Source organism: Perissodus microlepis, chromosome 8 (genome assembly GCF_051167445.1).
Source record: "Perissodus microlepis isolate ML-2025 ecotype Zambia chromosome 8, ASM5116744v1, whole genome shotgun sequence".
In the NCBI taxonomy this organism is placed as follows: domain Eukaryota; kingdom Metazoa; phylum Chordata; class Actinopteri; order Cichliformes; family Cichlidae; genus Perissodus; species Perissodus microlepis.
This window is the reverse complement of record NC_140468.1, coordinates 10166398-10189675: the sequence shown is the minus strand read 5'-3', so window position 1 is coordinate 10189675 and position 23278 is coordinate 10166398. Positions and strand designations below refer to the sequence as shown.

Genomic DNA, 23278 nt, shown 5'->3' with positions numbered 1-23278 from the left:
CATTTGGATCATGCTGGTTTAATCATGCATTTGCCTTTTGTTAGCAGGTTTGTTATCTGATTTAACCGAGTTAGGTGAATCACAGCGGCTGACTCTCTAAACTGCAAGAAATAAACCTAATCAAATCTTCACTGTGGTGCAGAACTGCAGATGTGAAAATGCTGCAGTCGGATGATTTGCTTTGAAACACCAAATCACAGCATCATCTTGTGCCTTTTTTCTCAGCCTCCACAGGAGGGCACTGTCAACTGTTGATTTTGATATTGTACAAAAATACCAATCCCTCAACTGGCTGTTCTATAGCGTGTCTATGTGTAACATTAGATTAAAAATGTCTCCATGCTCTCTAGCTTTAAACATTAATTCATCCTCCAGAACCTTAGAAGAGAGATATATGTTGGTTTTTAAGTCACCCTATGAGTCAAACAATTATATGATTTGTTATTTGGTTGAGTCACTTATACAGTCAGCCTCCTGCAGTAATGGTGATAAGTAATTTGGGAAACAGCCTGGAGAAGGACTTGTCAGAATAGAAAAGGCCAGTCAGCTGTGACATTTAAAGTTTTTTGTTATTATTTTCCAATATGCTCCTTGTGTTTAAAAGATTTACCAAAACATAGATTTACCAGCTGGAGTGGTCGACCTGTGGTGGCAGATAACACCATCACAACACACAGATTTACCTGTAATTACATTTTTTTTATCTGTGTCGACCAGCTGGAACCACTTATATCTTTGCCCGTGATGGAGGCTTGGTGATTTACACATGGCCCCCTAATGAGCGTCCCAGCACCAGGGCTGACCGGCTTGCCCTCGGGTTCAGCACTCAACAGAAACATGCCATTCTGCTTCGGGTGGACAGCGCATCCGGCCTGGGAGACTACCTTCAGCTGCAGATAGTAAGTACAACAATTTGTCAAGGGTTATGTGATTTATCATTCTCATGTAGTATTTCTTGTTTGTATTCATTTAGTCAGCTATTGCTACAGTAACCACACTTGTAATTAGAACTGTGTGCATTCAATATCTATTAACAGTATTCACTCTTCATCATAATACGATGGTCCACCACTCCAAATGACACATGTAATTATGGCAAAACCTTTACAGATTGTGTATTTTCCTTGTTTAAACCAAAAAGACTTGTTATGAATTCTCATAAGGAAATTATATCGCACTATGAAAGAGTTGAACACGTTTATTCCTCCCTTCCAGTAACAGAAGCTATTTGTTTATTGATTCCGGGCTGCATAATTACATTAATTGATTTTTAGTGTAAAAATTAGTGATCATGCATAAAATGGACCTAATATACTAATTTCCAGCTCCTTATTTATATTATAGAAGGTTTCTATGAAGTACCTCAGTTCAGCCAACAATCTGGTAATGTTCTCTCTTTAAGTCAACTTTCTTCTGATTGGCTCTCTCACAAACAGAAGGTTTGGAGAGCCACCTGTCCGAGATGACTATATCAGGGATATCCCCCATAAAAGTAGAAACAACTGTCTTTAGCTGAGTGTTAAGAGCAGTATGAAGCTTTAGCTTTGGGATCATGAGGATTCCTTGTTCATAGACTGACTTCATTATTTGAAACTTAGGCCATGTTTATGACCGTGAACTATTGTAGCAGTATGTATAGGACAGAAAATAAGAAAAAGCACAACATGTTCTCTTAAAATGATAATTAAGTATAAAGTAAGGCCAACAAAACTGCATTCAGCTGTGTATTTTACTGAGGGTCTTGGTGCCCTCAGTGATCAACCTTGTCCCAGCAAGCTCTCATAAACTTTCACTTGTACAGTCATAACAGGCACATGGACATTATTAAACATCCCAGCATTGGGTACTTGACAAGTGGTGAGCAATACCTCCTAAAATAAATTCTCACATTTATCTCTACGATGATTGATAACACCTTCACAAGATTTCACGTCCTCACAATCGAGCTTTTATTTGTTGCACGGTAAAATATCAGAAAATCGTGAAATATCACTGAGCAGTTTCAGTTTGAAGCATTTGTTTGCTCAAATAGGACTATGAAAATAGCACTGTTACGATCATTAAAATAAGCCATCCATGATTGCTATAGCTGTTATTTTATGTCGTCATTGGTATATTTTAGAATATAAAACAACCTTATTTTGGCAGGAAACTGATGTCATCCTCGAGACCAAGGATCTCAAAGTCATTTTACATTGAGGACCACATATGGCTCATGTCGATTTTAACTAGGCTTTATGTTAGTGTAAATAACTTTAATTACACATTTAAGCCCTGAGATATCTTAATATAAAAAAAAAGAAGTGCAACAGTATGTCTCAATCTTTCTACAGGATAAAGAAATTCAGCTGGAAGGATGTGTAGAATTACAGAAAAAGTTGGAAAGGTTTCGTTAATTTACAAAAAAAGTTATCTTTTTTAACTCCTGACTCATTGTAAAAACGAACAAAAAACAAAACATAAATTATTGTAGTCAATAGTTAAAAAAACAGGAAATTTTCTGTCATTTAATTGTTAATCTGTTACTATAGTATAAATGTCCGTGGACTTAATCATTAGGAAAAAGTGTGAAACTTATGAAAATACAGTTAAAATTCCAAAATGTATATCCTCCTCCAAAACTGTCCACTGGGCCGGATTGGAGTTTTTCCCTGGCCATTATGTGTGACAATTCTGTCTAGACTATGACTGGAATGCGAAAGACTGATTCCTTTACTGATCCAAGATGAAGTTGGAAAACAGCATAACTTGTCACTAACCTGAGCAGATTTTGATCCAGGTTCAAAGGTCATCTACCCAAAGCCCAGCTCTATCTCAGCATTGATTAAATAGTTTTATCATTCTGAGTAAACAATTGAAATTATTTGAATCAGTTGCAGCTGCTGGTTAAGCAGGCATGGGCCAAGTACTTAAATTCACCATACTTAAGACAGCGTTGGTTTTCATTGTCCACCCCTTTGTTTGTCTGCTTTCAACTTTTGGTTTTTGGTCAAACTTATCAGGTCCTTTTACACCATTTAATACACAAATACTTGGTCACACACACTCTGCTGTGCATACCCAAAAGACATGAAACTGGTAATATCCTGACCTTTAACATCTGATAAAATGTTGTCATACCTCTCCTCCTCCTCAGGACAAAGGCAACATTAGAGTAGTGTTTAATGTCGGCACTGACGATATCAACATCGAGGAGAGCTCCAAGTTTGTCAACGATGGGAAGTACCACGTAATTCGGTTCACCCGCAGTGGTGGCAATGCGACCCTCCAGCTGGACGACCTGCCGGTCATAGAGCGTTATCCCTCAGGTAGGCCCTGCCCCGCACGTATAGGCCCAACCCTCTGACTCATCACACCACTGCCTGTCCTGGGGGCAGCGCCAGCTATACTTTAGTCCAATTCAACTCACTTTCTAATCAGTGTTTTCTTTCAATGTTTATATTCAAACACTGAGGTTGAGACATATAATTGCAGCTTTGTTTTATGTTATTGTGTTTGAAATGAAATATGTGTGATCTGACATGAAACATGACTTTTTAAACCATAAAATGAGGTAGTTTTTACAATAGCTTGTATACTAGCCAGCTATGTTATGTTAGGCCTGTTAAATAGTGTTAAAGGTAATTTATGAAAATATTCAATACAGTTGTTTTTTCTCACCATAAAAGAAAATAATAACAGCTGGTGCATTTTTGGTCAAATAATAATTTAAAAACATGTCATATTTGGAGATAAATGTTTAACTAGAGTAAAAAATAAGAAAAAGAAAAAAGTGTATTTTGTTGAGTATAGTATTTGTTTTTATATTTGTTGGGTTTTATATTTAAAGTGGTAATCTTAGTTAGTAGTCTTTAACACAATGAGGCTTTAGGTAGCTCATAGCCAAAATGCTAAATGCTAGTTGTTGTGAGGTGTGTGTGAGTATGTAACACTAAACTCAGTCAGTCATATAGGCAGTATGTGACAGCTGTAACATTATTTCCCTGTGCTCTTGCAGATGTTAACCCCTGAAATGTCTCTTTAAATTAAACCCAATGAACAGAGAGTAAGAGTCCGCTCAGTGGAAACGTAGTGAATTCAGCTCTTCTTCTCTTCAAGCTGACCTTAACACAGTGACATGCCAACAATGAGCAGACCATTACTTTCTTTTCATTGCTGTTCTTTTTGTATCCAGCTCCTGTACCAAGTTTGGATGTGCGTAATTACTACTGTGTTTTCATCTCTAAATTAAAGGCAACATTGATAACGAGCGCCTGGCCATCGCCAGACAGCGAATCCCCTATCGGCTCGGTCGAGTAGTTGACGATTGGCTACTCGACAAAGGTAAAAACCCTGATTAAAATTCCTTAAAACTTTCAGCTTAAAAAATACAATTTGAAGACAGTTGACTTATTGTGCACCATCAACTAACATCTAAAAATCTAAATCCATAACTAAGTATTTAAAAGTTGGGCAGCTGTAGTGTGTAATACTGTGTAAACTGTAGTGCCTGTGAACGTATCTTGTTAGTGTGTATCTGATAATATCAGGTTAAAGGGACGATGGAGAGATTTAAATGTGAATAAATCAGAAAATAGAAAAGAAGTACTGATAAAAGATGCTTTATTAAATAATTTTGTTTCCTATCAAATTGTAAACGATAAAGCATTTTACTAAAGACTATATGTTGAAAAAAAATTTGTAATCAAATTAAAGTACATGCAAAGTATTGTGCCATGTAAGAATTATGTAAATTTGAAATGACTAATAGAGCAATTCTTTTTGAAAAAATGTAAAAGTTTTCCTCCTAAACTTCAGCAGAGCTCCTTAAATTAGACTCTAGTCCCTTTAACAGTGAGCAGTGCTAGAGCTTATAACCTGTGCATGCTTCATAGGGCTGTGACAACAGTTCTCTAGATCTCTGTCTCTCTGTCTGCCTGTCTGTCGCTCCTTCAAATACAATGTCGTGCCGCACAGCCATCACCATAGCAACCATCTGTCAGCCCCGTCTTCTCGGGGCCCTCTGACTCCTCTCATCTGCTCACTCTTCCTCCTCCTCCTGTTCTTTGCCTCTTCATCCTCCTCGTCAACTTCTCAGTCTCTTCACCCCCTTCTCCCTCTCTGGTTCTCCGTTCTCACTCTTATCTCTCTCAGCCTCAGCCTTCTCCACGGTTCTCCACGGCTTCGATTTTGCTCTGCCATGCATAATCTATCCCATCCTCTCACCATGGCTTTGGGGTGGTGGATTGTGTAACACTTACTTTGTGTGTATGTACGCACGTATGTGACCACTGGAATGTGTGTGTGTGTGCGTGTGGCTGTATTTGCGTGCGCCTGTCCACCTTTTTTCTATGTGTGTTTGGTTGCGGGTGTTTGTGTGTGTCTGCGTAGGCCGCCAGTTGACCATCTTCAACAGCCAGACAACAGTGCGCGTTGGTGGAGGCGAGCGAGGTGCAGCCATGTTCCAGGGACAGCTGGCTGGCCTTTACTATAACGGCCTCCGCATCCTCAACATGGCCGCTGAGGGGCACCCCCACATCAAAGTGGAGGGGAGCGCGCGTCTTGTCGGCGATATGCCATCCTCCTCGATCACCCCGCAGTCCAGCGCTGCAGCCGGAGGCAACCGTTCAGACTCTGCCCCATCCATCAGTGACATCACAACCACCACAGCCACTAACAGGAAGCAGGGTGGAACACCGCAGGTCAGAGCACCATCAAGCTTTTCTTTGTCACCTCATGCGAGAAAACCTATTAAATCCAATCTGTGTGGTCACATAAAGATCTGCTGTTCCAATGTAATTCCTCAGATATCTTCCTTTCGTGTGGCAATAGGTAATTAAAAAGTGGTAATTTGCTTTGATAACTTTCTTTTAGCACTCAGTAAGAGGATTAGCATGCCGCAGCCCACTAATCAAGGATGGAAAGATATAACAGGAAAAGTGGAATTGTTTTATACTCCACTCAGAGCTCCGCTCAGTTTACTCATGGACCACGTTTCATATGCAGCGTTTCACATAATAATAAGAAGCACTGGATAATACGTCAGATTTCTTCTACTTTTGACTGCTCAGTTCATTTCACCCTATCCCTAGCATCATCCCCTTTCTCACCAACCCTCAGTATGTCCTCCTCCTCACTACATCTATTAATCTTCTCTGTGGTCATCTTCTTTTCCTCCTGCCTTTCAGTTCCATATTTAGCATACTATTATCAGAGATGGCAAAAATACAGACGTTCTTTAATGTCTGTAAAAGGTAGAGCCTCTGAAAAGTAGCTCTTTGGACAACGTTTCTACAAGCTATTTTTGTGCAAAGCTAAGTGCTATATTAATATAATAATAAAATAATATTAGTACATGGGAATGCAGACTTTTTTCACTTTGCCTCCATACCCAAACAGAAAAATGTGTGCCGTCAGGGTTTAAACTGGAGCTCCAGGAGTCTTTCTTAATGTACAGGCTGTCATCAGCTGACCTGTGCTGCTGCTGCTGCTGTGCTGAGGTTGACTGCTTTTTGTGGGTTTTCACAAATTAATTCAACATGATGTAAGCAGATATATTCAACAAGCTATCTTGACTGATTTCCATCCCCTACACTGACAGCATACTGTTTGTGCTGTCTTTATACAAGACAATATACAGTTAGATGGAGACTGAACTTTAGTGAATAATTCTACGCATCATCAGCTAAAATTTAAATTAATCTCTGCTACCCTTTATGTAAGCTAACACTGACCAAGAACACCAAGTCACTGTGCTCCAGTCCAGCACAGTGCTTTACATTCACCACATTACAGTAAGCTAAACTTTTTATCCTACACTAAACAGCTGAGTATTTTCATACAACTTTGAATAATACAAAGTTGGATATACCTCAGTTTGTTTTGCAGAAGGTTGAAGCTTGAAGCCTTTCAAGTTGTCAGATATCACTGATCTGTCCTTACCTTCAAATATAACCTCTTTTCTTTCTCTCCCATCCTGTCTTTCTCACATCTTTCTCCATCTCTGAGTGAAATACAGTAGCTGTACTGTTAGCTAGCAGACACGCTGTGTGACAAACTGCACACAAACATTTTGTGCGTTGGCTGATATTTGTTGAGCTGATAGAAATGTTGTGTTTGAAATGAATTGCCACTTAAAAAAAACAAAAAACTAATTTACTTCCTTTATCCTCCGTTTCCGTAGTGCTAGCTAGAAGTACTGCAATCACAACTTACAGACTAGTCTTACCAGATTAGTCTCACCAAGAATGCTGTTTCTGATCATTCTGGCCATTTAAACCCCTGAGTATAAACTATAAATGATGCATAAATTACTATAAATTTCATCTATTTGTATGCAATAAGCCCTGATGATGGATACACCCATAGGGTTGTCTTTTTTGGGTTATTCCCTCCATTGTGACTCATATCATTTTGGTGTTTGAAGGTGTGCTCTGATGTGAGGTGATATCTTCTTTCAAATGTGTTAAATATAAAGTAATGAGCCTATTTTAAAAAATAGACTAGTAAAGCATAAATACCTGAAAATATTAAAGTATTTGTGCTTCATTACTTCCCTTCTGCCTGCTATATATTGTCCTGTTAGGGCGTGCATTACCCATCATAGATTAAAACTAAAATTAACTAGAAGCACAAGGTGGACAATGATGACTCCTCAGGGGCTACTCAAAGGCAGATGAGAACTGAAAAAATAGTTTTTTTCTCATGCGTAGCAGTAATCTGACAGGGTGTATAGCACAAAAAAGTTTCCAGATAAAACTCAGATGGTAAATATTATAATTACAGCGTCAGCTCCTTAGGCCCCTTGGGCATTAGGATACTCCAGCATCAAAGTCTTTCACCTGACTTTAAAGGGAATCAAAGTCTGAACAAGTCTTATCATCTATAAGTCTGCTGCAGCCACAGACTGTATATAAAAGTTGGACATAGTCACTGTGATATCACCCTGGAGGTTCCCATTTTAAAACTTTGATTTGAGCATGTTGGCTATCCTTGGCACTGCAAGATATGGTATTCTGTAGTGCTATTTAACAGCAACAATTGCAAGGTAGATTAGACATAAAACACCAAAACCCAGTCGAACCCTATGAGCAGCACTTGGCAATAGCAGGAAGGAAGAACTCCCTTTCAACAGGGAGAGACCTCATGCAGAAACAGGCTCAGGAAGAGGCAGCTATCTGCCTCAGGAGTGAAAGGAGGGGATTGAAGAATTGTCTATTTAAATGAGTCTGTGTTATTGTCTTTTTACTCTTAATATGAGCCAATTTAAAAAAAAAAAAACATGTATTAAATAAAACTTTTGACAAGCAGTTTACAACATAAATTCATCAAATGTTCACTGAGGCCATAATTTATTTATATCATTGCAACCAAGTTAGTCGCCACCTGCTGTTCATTACAAAGAATGTAGTTTTCAGACCTGCAGGCTATGTCCATCTTTGTATGGGGTCTATGATTGCGGCTCATGGGATATATACAAAATTTATTTAGAGTTATATATCCGCAAATAGAGGAAATAATGCCACAAAACTGAAAAGTCCAATATCTTTAAAAAAAAACAAAAAAACATAGCTTTTGCTCCAGGAAATACCATAGGCACTTTTCCTAATTATATTGGGTGATTAATAGGTTTTTATTTGCCCTGCAGCACTGTTTGTTTGTCTTTAATGGACAGAAGGCTCACTTTTTGCTCCAGCACAATCACAGAAATAAACTAGATGGCAAATTTACCGCTAAGTGGTCCCTCCCTTCTAAATTACTGCAGGAGAATTGTTTGTGCCAGTGGAGGATGTAATAGCTTTCCCATAATATGTAAACTGATGCAAATGGTACATTAGAAACACATAATTGTTATTGTGGCATTTTTATAGCGGCAGCAGCTGAAGAGTCGATGCTAATGTCAGAGGATACATTGTGAGCAGGTACACCGCAGACGCCTCTATTGTTCAGATCACTACAGAGATGTTATCAGGCTCTTAGTGGGCGTCTGTGTGCTGCAGTTCTCCTGTGTTATAAAACTGTGCGCCAGCAGCACTGAAAAAAAAAGATTTTATTTTTTTTTTCTAAGTGATACAAGTTGCCATGGAGATAGTGAGCCCCACTACCCGCTGCTTGCTTGCTTTCTCTCCCAGCCAGTCTCCCACAGAGACTAGCTCCTCTGTGTATAAACTGCCAGCTGTTTCAGACATAAATAATAGAACGCAGAGAGCTGTGAGCTAAGCCTCAGGCATCAATAATGGATATGAGAGCTGGAGGGATAGTGCTGCAGAGTGACAGTGCTGTCACAGGGCCTTTCTTTTCACACTCTTCACTGCTCAATTTCTCAATGTGTATGTGATTTAAGCGAACTGTTCCTGCGCCTGTGATTTACTGATGTGAGTGCTGAATCTGGGATGTGGAGCTATGCAGTGCAGTCAGCATGAGAAGTGGGTCAGACCCACTATATGCTCGATATACCGCAGCACGGGCGTTTGCTCGTCTGTGCAAGTCAAATCACTCCAGTTGCCCCCCAAACTCTATTTTTGTGCGTATGTGTGTTTGTCTTGTTTAAGAAGAATCTACAGCTTCCCTATTGAGGCTGCCTAGTGTTGCCTGGCAACCAATCTGGCCTTAACCAAGACACACATAAAACATTGAATCCACACACACGCGCGCGCAGGTGGATCGGGAACAATAAGTTGTATTGCAGCACGTTGCATCAGAGGAGGGGCAATGAGAGATGTCTTACAAAGGTGCAACGGGTCCGAGCAATTCGCCGGTTTCTCGCACACGCCTCAAGTTTGCGTGTGTCTCTGAGTGGATCTGCCTAAGTTACCCCATGGGTTTGCTCCTGCCGTCAGTGCTTTGTGCAGTAAGAATATGTTATGTGCTTCCTCCTGACGTCCACACTGTGTCGAGGCTTTTTTCGTGGGGTTTTTTTGCGTGTTGAAAAGTGGAAGGGATTAATAATGCATGACAGCTGAGCACCAGCGAGGAGAAGAGAGGGAGAGTTTGTGTGAGTGTTTATGCTAGAGGCTGCGCTGAGTCACAGAGCTCGAGTTTGGTTTTGATGTTCCCTGTCTGTCGGTGGATGTGTGTTTGCGCGCATTCATGCGTTTGTGTGTACCTGTGTTTGATGGGAAGACTGATGGAAGAAACTCGAGGCTCGGAGCTCTGCCCAATTGGCTACAGGAATCAGCTGACCCAGGCACTTCCACGTCTCATGCCTCGCTCGCTCCTCTCCTCTTTCTCCGTCTGTTTTTTTTTTTTCTCTCTGCCTGCATCGCTATCTATACATCTTTCACATCTTCGTCTCCATCTTGCCTTTCTTCTACTTGTTATCGATCTTCTGGTGATACTTTCTCCCTCTTCCCTCGGTTATTTTCGCTTTCCCTTTGCTCTTTCTCTCCCTTCATATCTTTCCATATTTACTCGTCACCCACCCCCCACCCCCCCTTCTCCCTCCCCCCTCCCTCCCTGTCTGTGGTTGAGCTCCAGTGATAGGCTGTTAATGCAGGCGGTGTATGAGTCTATCTCACCATCTGCAGTAGTGGAGCTAGCTCCTCTCCTCTCTCGTCAGGATCTCTTCATCAGCCTGCCAACTTCAGCCTGATCTGGTGTATGCTCGCGTGTCTGTGTAGATGTGTTTAAATAGAACTAGACTAATGGAGCATGTTTGGCTGTCATAGAGTTTGTGTGAGTACATGTGTGTGTGATTTCCAGTTGTGAAAGTAGCAGACAAGCTGTTGAATCTTCTGCAAGAGAGTGTGAGGACTGAGTGCAGCTACTATGTGTGAACTAGGCAGTCAGGGAGGCATGGATGGTCGTTGGCACTGTTCGGCGGCTCAGGTAGAGATTTTACTCTTTAAGCATGCAGATATTCTTCTTGTCACGCTCGCTTTGTCCACCTGTATCTATTTTTTCCTCACTATCAGTGTTCATCTGTGTCCATTATTATGTCAGCATGCTCTATTGATAGACCGTGAAAAGATGGGAACAAAGAAGGAGGGTGAGGCAGAGGGGCGGAGGATCCTCGGGCATACACTTGCTTTGGCAGATTTTCTATGAACTTCTGTGGGTAATCAATGCGATTTAAGTTGTGTTTGGCATGTCCCCATTTTTCTCTTGTGTTCACTGCCTCCCTTGCGATAAGTGGATCAATACTCCAATTGACACCCTCCCTTTGAATGGGGTGGTCAGCTGACAAGGTGATGTCACAGATCAGAGGAGGGACATTGTAAAAATGTGCTCCTCTGCTTTTATTTTAGCTGAAGTCAGGATTCAAATCAGGTGTCTGCAGAGGGCACATAGGTGTCTTTGAATCAATCATCAAGCACCGTGGCTCAAAATTGATCGGCGACAGGTGTCAGGGGTGGTGTGTTTCCTGCGACCTGATTGGTTCATGTGCTATTTCCTGGCAAAGGCACAGAGGGTTTATTGACTGGCTGAATTCCAGAGGCTAAGCTCACCCTAGCAGCATTTGACAGTCCAGTGGGCAGAACTGATTGGAAAGGCAGCTGAGGAAAGAGTACGAGTCAAGCATCAGTAATCTAATGTAACTTTTAGGCCAAACTGGACTACAGCAGACTTGTAAGGACTAACAATATACAAGGCCAGTGCAGGCTTTTTCAGAGGGCTCACATCTCCGCTACTCACACCAACTGTGCTCCTACAGGAAGAAGAGACTGCGAGGTTTAATGGCAGTTTAATGAGTTTCCGTTTGCTATTCTTGTCCTAACTTAGACATCTCAGCGCTTTGATTTGGTTTAGATTTCTCCTCCACTTTAGTTTCCACCTCTGTTGCTCTTCTCTCTTTTTTAGCTCCGCTGCTCTCTCGCCTCTCTTTTATTCCGTGGGTTACTAACATCCACTGCAATGCATCACAATCCAATTTTAATTTAATGCTGGCACTGAGCACCCAGTGTGGTTAACGCACACACACGCATGCACACACACGCTCACACATTTAATATCTCTCATGCCAAAGCGTCAAGGCGGGCGATGTTTAACAGTAGTTCATGAATATGCGGAGCACATTAGCACCGTGTTAAGTAAAGACCGCAGCACTTTGAAGCGCTCCTCCTCCTCTCCTGTCTTCTTTTCTCTTTCTTTCTCCCCAGTAGCCTCAACCTGAAATGCCTTTTATCCATCCATCTATCTTTAACTCCCTCCCTCTTTTCTCTCCTTTCTCCTCGCACTCTGGCTGGAACTGCAAATCAACGCACAGGTCCCCGCTGAGGGTGCACACTCCCTTTTTTTTCCTCTTTTTTTATTCCCCATCATTTCTAACAGCCTGAACTTAGAGTTGCCATGGCAACAAGAGGAGCAGGGACTGAGAGGAAAAAGGGCGCCTTTCCCATTGAGAGGGAGCAAGGCATGGAAAAGGATCGGTCGTTGAGTGTATTAGTGGATTGGTGTAGGTTAGAGGTGGGCTATAAGTAGAAAATCAACATGGTGTTCGTGGAGAGGTTTTGAATAAAAGAGATTTAAATAAACTATCAAACGCTTAGCAGATATCTAATAAAGGCTGGTTTTATTTTTGTCCTCAGCCTCACGTATGAGCATTTGCCAGTATCAGATGGAGATGGCAGAATGCAGATAGAAAGGCCAGAAGAGAACAAAGGATGGGGAGGGTTGAGACAGTACTAGATAATAACTAAGCAGTCTCCTTGTGGTTTTAAAGGGATTCAGTGTTTCTCTTCTCCCTCTTCTTTCTTCTTCTCTCCTTGGCACTCAGGTTTTGGCCGCCTGCTATTGCTGGGGGCTGTAACAGGCAGAAGTGTTTATGGTCAACTGAAAACGGGTGGGCGAAAGATTGGTGCTGTGTGCTCACACATACAGGAAATAAACAGAAGGGGTGTGGGGAACTGACGGTTTCTGTCTTAGAAATGATGACGATCATGAGTTTGTATGTATATGAATGTGTGTGTGTGTGTGTGTGTGGACACGTTTGCCAATTTTTCTCCATCTTCTCTTCTCAGTCGACAGACGACCTGCTGGTGGCATCAGCTGAGTGCCCAAGCGATGATGAAGACATTGACCCGTGTGACCCCAGTTCAGGTGAGAAACATTAACTAATATACATGTGAAACTGCCTTTATGCAGCTTTTATGTCACTCATGGGCAAAATACATCCCCCAGGCCCTCTAAGTCTGGCTGCCAACATCCAATAAGTTAAAAAAAAAAGATTAGTTATCAATATACATGCTCAGTGTGTGGCCCTTGGAGAGAAAAAAACAATGCTTCCTACCTGTTTTACGTCCTCCACTCGCACTGCTACCCATTTTTATGCTCTCCAGTTAATTTTTTATTTGCGCTCAGGTTTCCACTCTCGGGCATTACCTAACACTCTCCATCTCTTCCTATCTTCCCATCTGTATCCTGCTCTTTGTCATTAAAATTTCATTTTTATATATCCCATTTTATTTACCTCCTCCCTCCTTCACCTTTTTCTTTTCCATCCCCTTATCTCTGGACAGCCATAAAATTTGATATTTAAATTCTTCATTATAAATCATTTAATATGGTGTGAAATCTCACCGTACTGCAGCCCTCTCTGGCTGTTGTAAAGTGTCAGAAGTATGTAATAAAACCTGATATAACGTGCACCTGTGCTCTGGATCCTCCTCTAAGCGATGTGTACTGTAATCTGTTTACGCATTATGTGATGATATGTAAACAGCTTTGGCTCTAAGCTGTAGCTTTCCCTTACCAGCGTGTAGCATTATGCAAAACGCTTGTCAAATAATTCATCACCATGATGCATTGTGTCTTCCAGTTCTCCTCCCACCATCATCGCAGGCAATCCAAATTAATAATGTATAAACTAAACCATCATATAACATCAATTTCCTCCTCTCTCCCCTCACAGCCCGCCCTCCCCTGCCAGAGGTGAAGATGTTCCCGGGTCCGTCTGAAGTGGTGCGGGAGAGCAGCAGCACTACAGGCATGGTGGTGGGCATTGTAGCAGCCGCTGCCCTCTGTATCCTCATCCTTCTCTACGCCATGTACAAGTATCGCAACCGCGACGAAGGCTCCTACCACGTGGACGAGAGCCGCAACTACATCAGCAACTCAGCCACACAGCCCAACGGCAGCGCTAAGGACAAGCCGCTGGGCATCGCCAAGATCTCTAAAAACAAGAAGAACAAAGACAAGGAGTACTATGTCTGAGGCGGATGACTTCTTAAACACAGACATATACGCATACACCTTTATATATATAATGGTATATGTACATAAATAGATATATTCTCAAAAAGAAAAAAATACACACAAACACACATGACATAGACATGCTGATCTTAATGTTTACTCCCCAATAATCACACCTGCACACATGCTGGCAAGCACAAACATGCACACAAACAAGCCCAGGCACACACACACACACTCAAGCACAAACATACACACACAGACTGGCCTGAGGGCATGAGCCCTTACTGTACAGTATTTACCAATGAGCAGAGCCTCTGCAAGAGGCTTCTTTTATGAACATTAACACCATTCCAAATGATTTAGAAAGCACCAGTTCAACTCCCAGTTAAGAACCATTTTGGGTCAGCCTGATAAGAAAAAAAAAAGAGACTCCCCTGCCACAGTTGGACCTCTTCAGTTGGACTAAGAGAGGTCAAGGAAGACTTTAAGTGAAGCACATGGCAGACAGAGTGTTTGCGTGAGAGGCAGAGCACCAGAACAAAGATGTAAAAGCACCAAGACAAGCACCAAGTGTCTCTCTTCCAAGCTTCTTGGCCTTCCTCCCTGTTAGCAGACGGGGCTAGAAGAAGCAATGAGGATGCTGAGGAAACAAGCACACCAATGGTCCAAGTCTACCCCCAGACAGCACGGCAGGAATTCAGGGTGTAGCCAAAGAGAGACAGTGAGTTGCGAGTGGATAGGCAGCGGCAGGGCTGGTGCACCATTAATATAACGGATGGGCTGTGGTTGTTACGCTGCAGCGCTGCTGTTTTATGGCACCCTGAAAATCACAAAACAGTGTAATCAGTGAAAAACTGAAAGATGTTTTCCTGGACAGGAGACTTCAGATGCTACCTACAGACACCAGTCATGCGTGACTGTGGTGTCTTGCACACACACACATACGTACATAGACTACATACAAACACACACATGGTAAAATTAAAAAGGATCTACACATGCAGACATACACTTACCTACAATGCTAAAAGCGCAGCATATCTTCATAACTGACACTGAAGACTATACAAGAAGACATTGGTGAAAAAGACAACGCTCATAATGATAACTGTTATGGCAACGATAATGATGAATATGAGGAACATTTGGGCAGTATAGACTCTGGGGAAGGGAGGGGGGGGGGATCTTATTGCACGTGAATTATCTTACTCCGTGTGATTTATACCGCGTTGAAACTCCAGAGGTTACATCGTGACGCACCACCATCATAAACTCACCACCTCGGCTTGAAGTATTTCTGAGTACGCACTTCAAATGGTTTTTCAGTCTGTGGGATACAACAATGATTTCAGTCGCCAAATCGACTCTCAGATCAAATCTTCATCGGCAAAGCGTGACCATCTCGAGTGTGCTGCATGCCCGAGCTGTGCTGTGGAGTGGTGGCGTGTCCCACTAAGTCCAAAGGTGGTAGGTTTGTCTGCAGGTGGGAAAGGAGGAGGGGGATGTCGTGGGTTGCCGTCGGACACGTGCGCCCCACGACAGGCCACGTCCTGTTTCCTAGCCTGATGTCTTACAGGTCACGCCCACTATACCTGCGCTAACCAACCACCTTTTATAGCAAAAACCAGCTGAGGAAAAGAAAAACATAACAAAGTAAATGTTACCATGTGTTGCTAATAGATAGAAAAGTCCAGTTCTTGATGCCATTGGCTATACGACAACTTGAGTTGCTTTGATTTCATTGGCTCTCCCTTTTCTCTCTTTCTCTTTGCGTCCTCATGTATTCATTGCTGTTGGCTGACAGATGAATCAATACTCGTGACATGTCCCAATACGGGACAGACGGATGGGTTTCCCATGGGCAATGGCGAATTATCTGTTTATGGACTTTTTGCAGTGTCTGAGCCCTCTGCAGCTCAATAAGTGTAGCCCCACGAGATACAAACAGTGCCATGACATGAACAAGCCCCTACAGTTCTTCCAAGCAATGTAACTAACCAGTCGGATGCATGCAAAACAGACCAGGGCAAGGAACGACATGAAACAGACTGTGTGTGAGATTTCAAAGTATAAATGTCAAAATTAACTTAACATCTCCCCTTATTCTCGCCATCCTTAACTGGCCTTTTTGACCTGCCTCTTTCGTGTTTCCCTCTCGTTTACTACGTCTCCCTCTCCTCCATGTCTGTTGCTTTCCTTTACCTCTATCTCTGTTGTGTTGCCATCTGAAAACATAGGAGGCGTCTCAACCAGTGGGATTATTCTACATCTAGGTGTTCATTAACCATGTTTATTTTCTATATGTACAATTTTTCTACAGTATTTACTTTTATTTTTATTGTTACGGTTCTTTGATGAACATAAAGTGGAAATTTATTATGAAAAATAGTTTTGAAGATTAATGAGTAAATAAAATATTACCCAAGTGAGCTTTTTGCGTGTTTGTTTTTCACTTCCCATCTGCCTGCGGACTTCATTAAAGCGCCTATTATCGCACCCCCCACAGCTATGATGATATCGGATGACTGTCTAATTAACACAAGTCAAAAGGTAGCAGGGAATCAGAAGGCAGATCTTAGAGGAATAGTTCCCAATAAAAAGAAGATTGATGTCAGGCATGTCTTTTAGTTCCAGCAAACCTTATTTAATGGACATAAGAGACTGTCATCAGTCTTCTCATGTAACAAGTACAGAAATTAAGGGCATTTCTGTAAATTCAGAGACCATAAGTTGCACATCTATCCACATTCTGTTTTATCCTTTCAACTTTTGTTTCATCAAATTAAGAAAAGAAAGGAGCTCTTCCATTCCAGGTCCCATGCCATTTTACTGGGACGGCAAACGCACAAAAATACCCCACTGCACATACTAAACAGGGCTTTGAAGTACAACTCTGTGCTGTAAACGCAAAGTCTCTGCAGAGTTGCTGTTTGCCGGATGAAAGATCCCTGAGACTGCAGAGCTGAGCTTGCATCCTCAGGTGAAACATACAAAGAGCTGCTATTTCAATAAACACCCCCCCAGTTGCATTATCTTGTTCTCTCGCTGTTTCTCTTGCTTTCTTTTTGTCTTTGCAGAACAGTCTGTGCTCAACAAAAGGCTTGTGTTAGGTTGTAGCCATCTGCTGCTTTGCTGTCCTTGGCCACAGACAGCTAGGACAAAGATAAAGACAGAGCCCTGCTATATTTATGGAGTGAATACAAAATAACTCTGTTTCTCCATAGTGGTCAATCAGTCAAAAACTTCTCAGTATTAATAATCTGATTGTACAACACACAATCAGATTATTAGTATTAGCAGCAGATAATCTGAATTCTTTAAACAGGTTGTGTCACTGAGATTGAGATCTGTTTTTCAAGTAAGATGACACACAGATAGATTGTACATGTTCAGAAATGCAAAAAAGCATGTGCAGAGTGGAGATTCATAAATATAACCTTTTAACAAATGTTACAGTGAAACAGGAAAATGTAGCTTTGCATTGTTTGTAGCTTATTATTATGACAATGTTATAATCCAGTTTTTTTCAGGTTCAGTGTGAATAAGAAGCACAGTTAATGACAAGTATTACATTTAAGCAAAAAAAAAAAAAACCAGGCAATCTTGCAGTAGTGCAACCCTGTAAGTAAAAGTACAAACAATACTGTGTAAAAACAATACTCACTACTTCACTAGGAAAAAGTAGCATTTATTTATTTAAGGTTAAATTTTATTTATGTGACTCCAGCTAAATATTTTTGATGTTTATTGTTTTTGCTGAATATTTTTCTAAATGTGCGAATCTAGGGACTTATTATATGGAAAAAATAAAAACATGAAAAATGAGTATATGATTGTATATACTCGAGTATATAATTATGTGCCATTTAAGTCTTATTTGCAAAAAAGGATCAGAAGTTTGCTTCCTTAACACATTTTTTTTAATAAAATGTCTGCGTTTGTATGTTTGAAGTAACTTGTACCTATACAGTATTGTGTATTTAAGTATTTTCACCTCTCATTTCTTTATATTTTTTTCCAAGAGCCAGACTTTCTTGTATTTTGAAGTGGTCTGCTCAAGTTCTTCTGGTTTTCCGTGGGTATTTCAAATAATTTTTTGGGGGACACTGACAGTGTTTTCATTCATTTTCAGTCCAGTCCTTGCACCTGGCTATTTTCAGAGGAATGTTTTGTGTTTGTTAAGCCACTTCACACTGACCTATGAATCATTCAAGCGTAAAAAAGGACACTTGATTCAAGGTATGAACCAGTGTTGTGTGTACACATAACAGACAACTTCAAAATCAATTTTAAGCACTTTGCTACTAGCAGCCTTTTACAAACACGTTCCCAGTTTTTAGCTGAAGCTGTGAAAAATGCCAAAGACAGCGTACAGTTTGACAGGCATAAAACAGGATTTTTGCACCAAGAAAGTGATTATCTAAAGTGATTCCCAAAGATCTACTGGTTGAAAACTTGAAAACTTATATCTCAGCAGTTTGTCTCAGTATATCTCAGTTGTGCAAGTGGGTCCTTAAAAATGTGAAGAAGCTGGACAAGTGGAGGACTAAAGAAGTAGTTGCAGGCCTATAAAACTATCTACAGCAGACGAACAATCATGTCATTAAGAAATATGACAGACCTGAGAGAGATGCATCTGGCGCTTCAGCTGATCCATCTATGGCATCAAAACCTCATCAGAAATGGTCTCAGTGGAAAGGTGGTTGCTTAACTACACAAGAAATGGACTGAAAATCAGTGGTAACAGGGATCATGGAGTGATGAATCAACTTGTTATCAGTATGTGCGGAGGAGGTCAGGAGAGACATACAGCATTTAATGTCTACAGTCATCTGTAAAACATTGTGAAGGCTCTGCCACTGTTTGGGGCTGCATTTCACCCAGTGGGGTTGGAGGTCTTGTTAAAATTGATAGAATTATGAGTGCTGAAAAGAACCATTTGTCACAAAAAGGCGGGCTGGTGTGTTTGTGGTGCCGACCCAAAAGCTGATATGGAAGAGACTAAAATTAGGACGAGCCATTTATTTGGCTGAACAAGAAACAAGAACATGAATACGAAAAAAGGCACAGTGAACCGGGGCGAAAACTATAACCTAAACTGGGAAAAACAAAACTATGAGACATGAACATAAGATACCTGAAAACCTGACATGAAGGGAGGAAAACAGACACACCAACACTTTATTTTACTTAAAGAAATACCTAAGAGATTTCGGACTCTGTTGAAGAACAAAGGTGGTCAGAGACTTTTTGCACAGTACTTAAAGCATAGAGTTTGTGATGAAATGTAGCTAATATCTCTGTTTTCCTAGATGTCCCTGAATATAACAGGATAATGCTAGGCAATGTCACATGTAGTCTGTGGAATCAGAAGGGAAAATGCCATTCCAGCTTAGTTTTTTTCTCTTGTTTTCATCCTAGCTCATCCTCATCAATGTCTGCACACACCTGTGTTGGTATCGTTCAGCTCGTGTTCCACAACATCCTCCACCTCACCATCCTCATACACCCACATTTATCTGACTGACTTATCTGATAAACATATTGCAGATTTAAAATTCTCTTCTTGTTTGCTTCATCATAATAACTGTTCAAATTCACCGCCCACTGATGTGTCCCTTCTATTTTTGTTGTGGCCTTGGAGCCAGACCATGACACATGTCATTACAAAAACAGTGGTAAGGCCTTGTTTGCAGACAGAGGTATCCTGTTGACAACATCAGAGCTGTCCAGTTTATGATTGTGGTCTATGGGGAAAATTCTTTGTGGGACAACAGGGGATTTTATTTGCTGCAACACACTGATATATACATTCTCTATTAGATTAACAAAACCCGAAGATAATCCAATTCGGATACCCTCAGAGTCATCCTTAGTATGACTTTTGCACTCATACTGTGGAATTATACAAGTTACAGGCAATCAAAGTACCTAAGGTGTGCTTTTTAATTTATCATTTCAAGGCACATTTGAGCCCTCATATCTACAAGAGATGGGCGCATGAATTTTTAGAGCCGAATTCATTTTAGCTGCAACCAAATCAATTTTACACACTCCAACTGCCAAAAACCCAGAATCCTGTTTTTGTTAAGCACATTATTTTTTTGAGTAACAATCTTTGAGCATCAGTATGATGTAATATGATCACAGTTTTAATAACAAAACTGCAGCAATCTGGACACTTTTCATTAGTATTCACTTCGTGAATTCATACTTGAACTTGTACACACTAGTACTGTGTTGGACCCCTTCAGGAGCTTCCTTCTTCTAAAAAAGTGTTGGAAACATTGACATGATGACTGCACATTTGTCGGCTGCACATCCATGATATGAATCTCCCCTTCCGCAACATCCCAAAGATGCTCTTCCGAATTGAGATTGGTTACTGTGGAGGCCATTGTCATGTCCAAGAAACTGGCTTAAGATGATTTAAGCTTTGTGACTTGGTCTTTCATCCTGCTGGAAGAAGTCATCAGAAAGTTCACTGTAGCGTAGATATGATAGCAACAATACTTAGACAGACTGTGGCACTTAAATGATGCTCAGTTGATACTAAGGGCTCCAAAGTGCAAAGAAAACCCCCACAGCATTACATCACCGTCATCAAGGGAGCATAGGCTTTTATGTTGTTTACACCAAATTCTGACCCTAGTGTCTGAATACTGCTGCAGAGATTGAGATTAATCAGTTTTTCAGTCTTATATAGTTGAATTTTGATGACCCTCTAAAAATTTTAGCCTCAGTTTTTAGTTCTAGTTTTGACATTCTGTGCATTCAGAGGTGCTCTTCTGCATACCTTGGTTTTAACAAGTGGTTGTTTGAGATACTGCTGTCCTCCTATCAGCTAAGACCATTTTCCTGAAGCGTTTTTACTCAGAAAACTGCTGCTCACTGGATATTTTGTCTTTTGAACCATTCTCTGTAAACTCTACACAGGTTGTGTGGGGAAAATCCAAGTAGATCAGCAGTTTCTGAAATACTCAGACCAGCTTGTTTGGCACCAACAACCACGTTACGTTCAAAAATAAACTTTCTTTGCAATTCTGGTGCTCCGTTTGAACTACAGGAGGTCATCTTCACCAATCTATACATGCGTAAAAAATGCTTAAAAAGTGCAATTTGTGTTAGATTTCATGGTTCATGTAACCATATAGGACAAAAACTAGCGACAGCATATGAAAGGGAACCCTTAGAGATGCACGGTGTGCAATACACTGGAATTGCAAGGATGTTGAAAAAAATCTTCAGGATATAAAAGTGTTTCATCAATATGACTATATTACAAAATGATTTTGACAGAGAAAGAATCCCAGTTAGAAGATTAGCCTGGTATGAAAATGTAAAAAGAAGGGAAAAAAAGAAAAAGATATATTTAAAAAAAAAAAAACTTTCACAGTTACAGTTGTTGTACAAAGAAAACCATCTGATTCTGAGGGCGTCTGGTGGGAGGCACTGATTGATTTTTCAGATACATACACTGTTAAGAAAGGCTCTTTTCTAAAGCTGTTTGTTCAGCATCATCATTAGTCTACCTTTTCATTTTGGCTTCTCACGGTCACAATCAAAAGAGGACATAGACACAATTACAGTGGCTTGCTGTCCCACCAAATCTGTAGGAGACCACAGAAATGAGATTGCCTAAATGTAGTGCAAAATATGTGTCTCAAAAAAAGAATTTTTAATTGAAAACACACACAAGAAAAAGAGCAGGAACTCCCTAATATTTTCCACCTCCCTTACAAAGGTGTCGAACAATCAGCAACAGATTGATCCACAAATTCATATCAGCTGGAGCGCACACATGCACACAGGTGCTGTACAGCTTCTCCCTGCTTAGTCCTTCATCTCTACTCCCTCCAGCTATGCTTGTTAGACTCTGCCTATCCTTTCTTTTTCCTTCTCTTTCTTTTTTTTTTGCCTTGTGTATAAGCAAGCCACTGTGGGAGAGTGTATCCTTGTGTGTGAGAGAGTGTGCGTGGTCGTGTCAGGAGCTCAAGGCTGCATTTTTCTTCCTGCTTTGGAATAAATTACAAGGAGCTCTTTTCCTCGACCACATCAAATTCCCACAGTCCACACAAGCGCACACGCGCGCGCCTGTATGCACACACACACACAAAAAAATGTATAAATACAAAAGATGACAACATGAATGGAGAGCAAAAGCCAAACATTAAAAAGAAGAAAATGTCAAAGGGAAAAAAAAACTGTATGGTATTATTTTTTTTTATTACTGTGTGTGTGTGTGTGTGTGTGTGTGTGTGTGTGTGTGTGTGTGTGTGTGTGTGTGTGTGTGTGTGTGTACCTGAATCCTGAATGTCCTTGCAAGCTGGCTGCATGTCCTGCTGACGTGTGAGGAGAGTGTGGTAGAAAAGAATATTATGTCCACTATTATCGAAGTGTGCTCATCATTTACAACAAATATGAGACAAGAGACAAAACAGATTCACACCTGGTGCCTGTTCTAATTTTTACTGTTAGTTTTCTGGCACGACTTAATGCTTAAATGCTTTAAAAAAAAACAAAAGATAAGTACATGTAGGTCTGAAACAGTTCCTTACTTGGATGTGAAACTAAAGGCAAAAACAAAATATAAAGGCATATGTAGATATCTAGATACCACAGAGACCTGGAACATTCTAATATAACAGAGTCGTTAAACTAGTTAACTGAATATTCTGGTTTTAGGTTAAACTCCAAGCATCAGTTACAAGCTTTGCCTTTCATATCAGCTGACTGTCCTGCTTTGTTTTTTGGTGTTGGCACCTGCCAGTACGGAGGAGATGAAGAGGACCATGGAGAAGATTCATTCATGTAGTGAAGGAAGAAATGCAGAGAGTTGGTGTGACAGAGGAGGATGCTAGGAATAGGATGAGATGGAGGCAGATGACCTGCTGTGGCAACCCCTAAAGGGAGCATCTGAAATAATAAGAAGAAGAATGACCAAGAGGACTGTGCAGCTGAAACTAAACTAAAGAAGCTTTTTGTAAGCCTGCTTGTAACCAGTAATGATGTAATGATATTCATCTATACACTAACAGACACTTTATTAGATACAACTGGCTGGTACTGCCTCAATTCTTTGTTGCATAGATTCATCAAGGCACTGGAGTAACTTCTATGTGATTGCATGATTACATATTTGCTTTACACAAACTCTCAAGCA

General features: G+C 40.8%; 1 protein-coding gene across 11 annotated transcripts in view; it reads left to right on the top strand.

The window, feature by feature from the left end:
* Window positions 1-16544, top strand: part of nrxn1a (neurexin 1a) — a 67739-nt gene extending 51195 nt beyond the window's left edge. For 10 of the 11 annotated variants that reach the window (XM_084937433.1, XM_084937427.1, XM_084937432.1 and 7 more), the window contains 6 exons: window positions 718-899; window positions 3137-3308; window positions 4234-4323; window positions 5371-5681; window positions 12939-13017; window positions 13829-16544. In XM_084937433.1, the coding sequence (XP_084793559.1) occupies window positions 718-899; window positions 3137-3308; window positions 4234-4323; window positions 5371-5681; window positions 12939-13017; window positions 13829-14130 (1136 nt within the window). In that variant the 3' untranslated portion in view covers window positions 14131-16544. The remainder of the gene's footprint in view (window positions 1-717; window positions 900-3136; window positions 3309-4233; window positions 4324-5370; window positions 5682-12938; window positions 13018-13828) is intronic. The other variant, XM_084937434.1, reaches the window with a different exon arrangement.
* Window positions 16545-23278: the final 6734 nt, after the last annotated feature.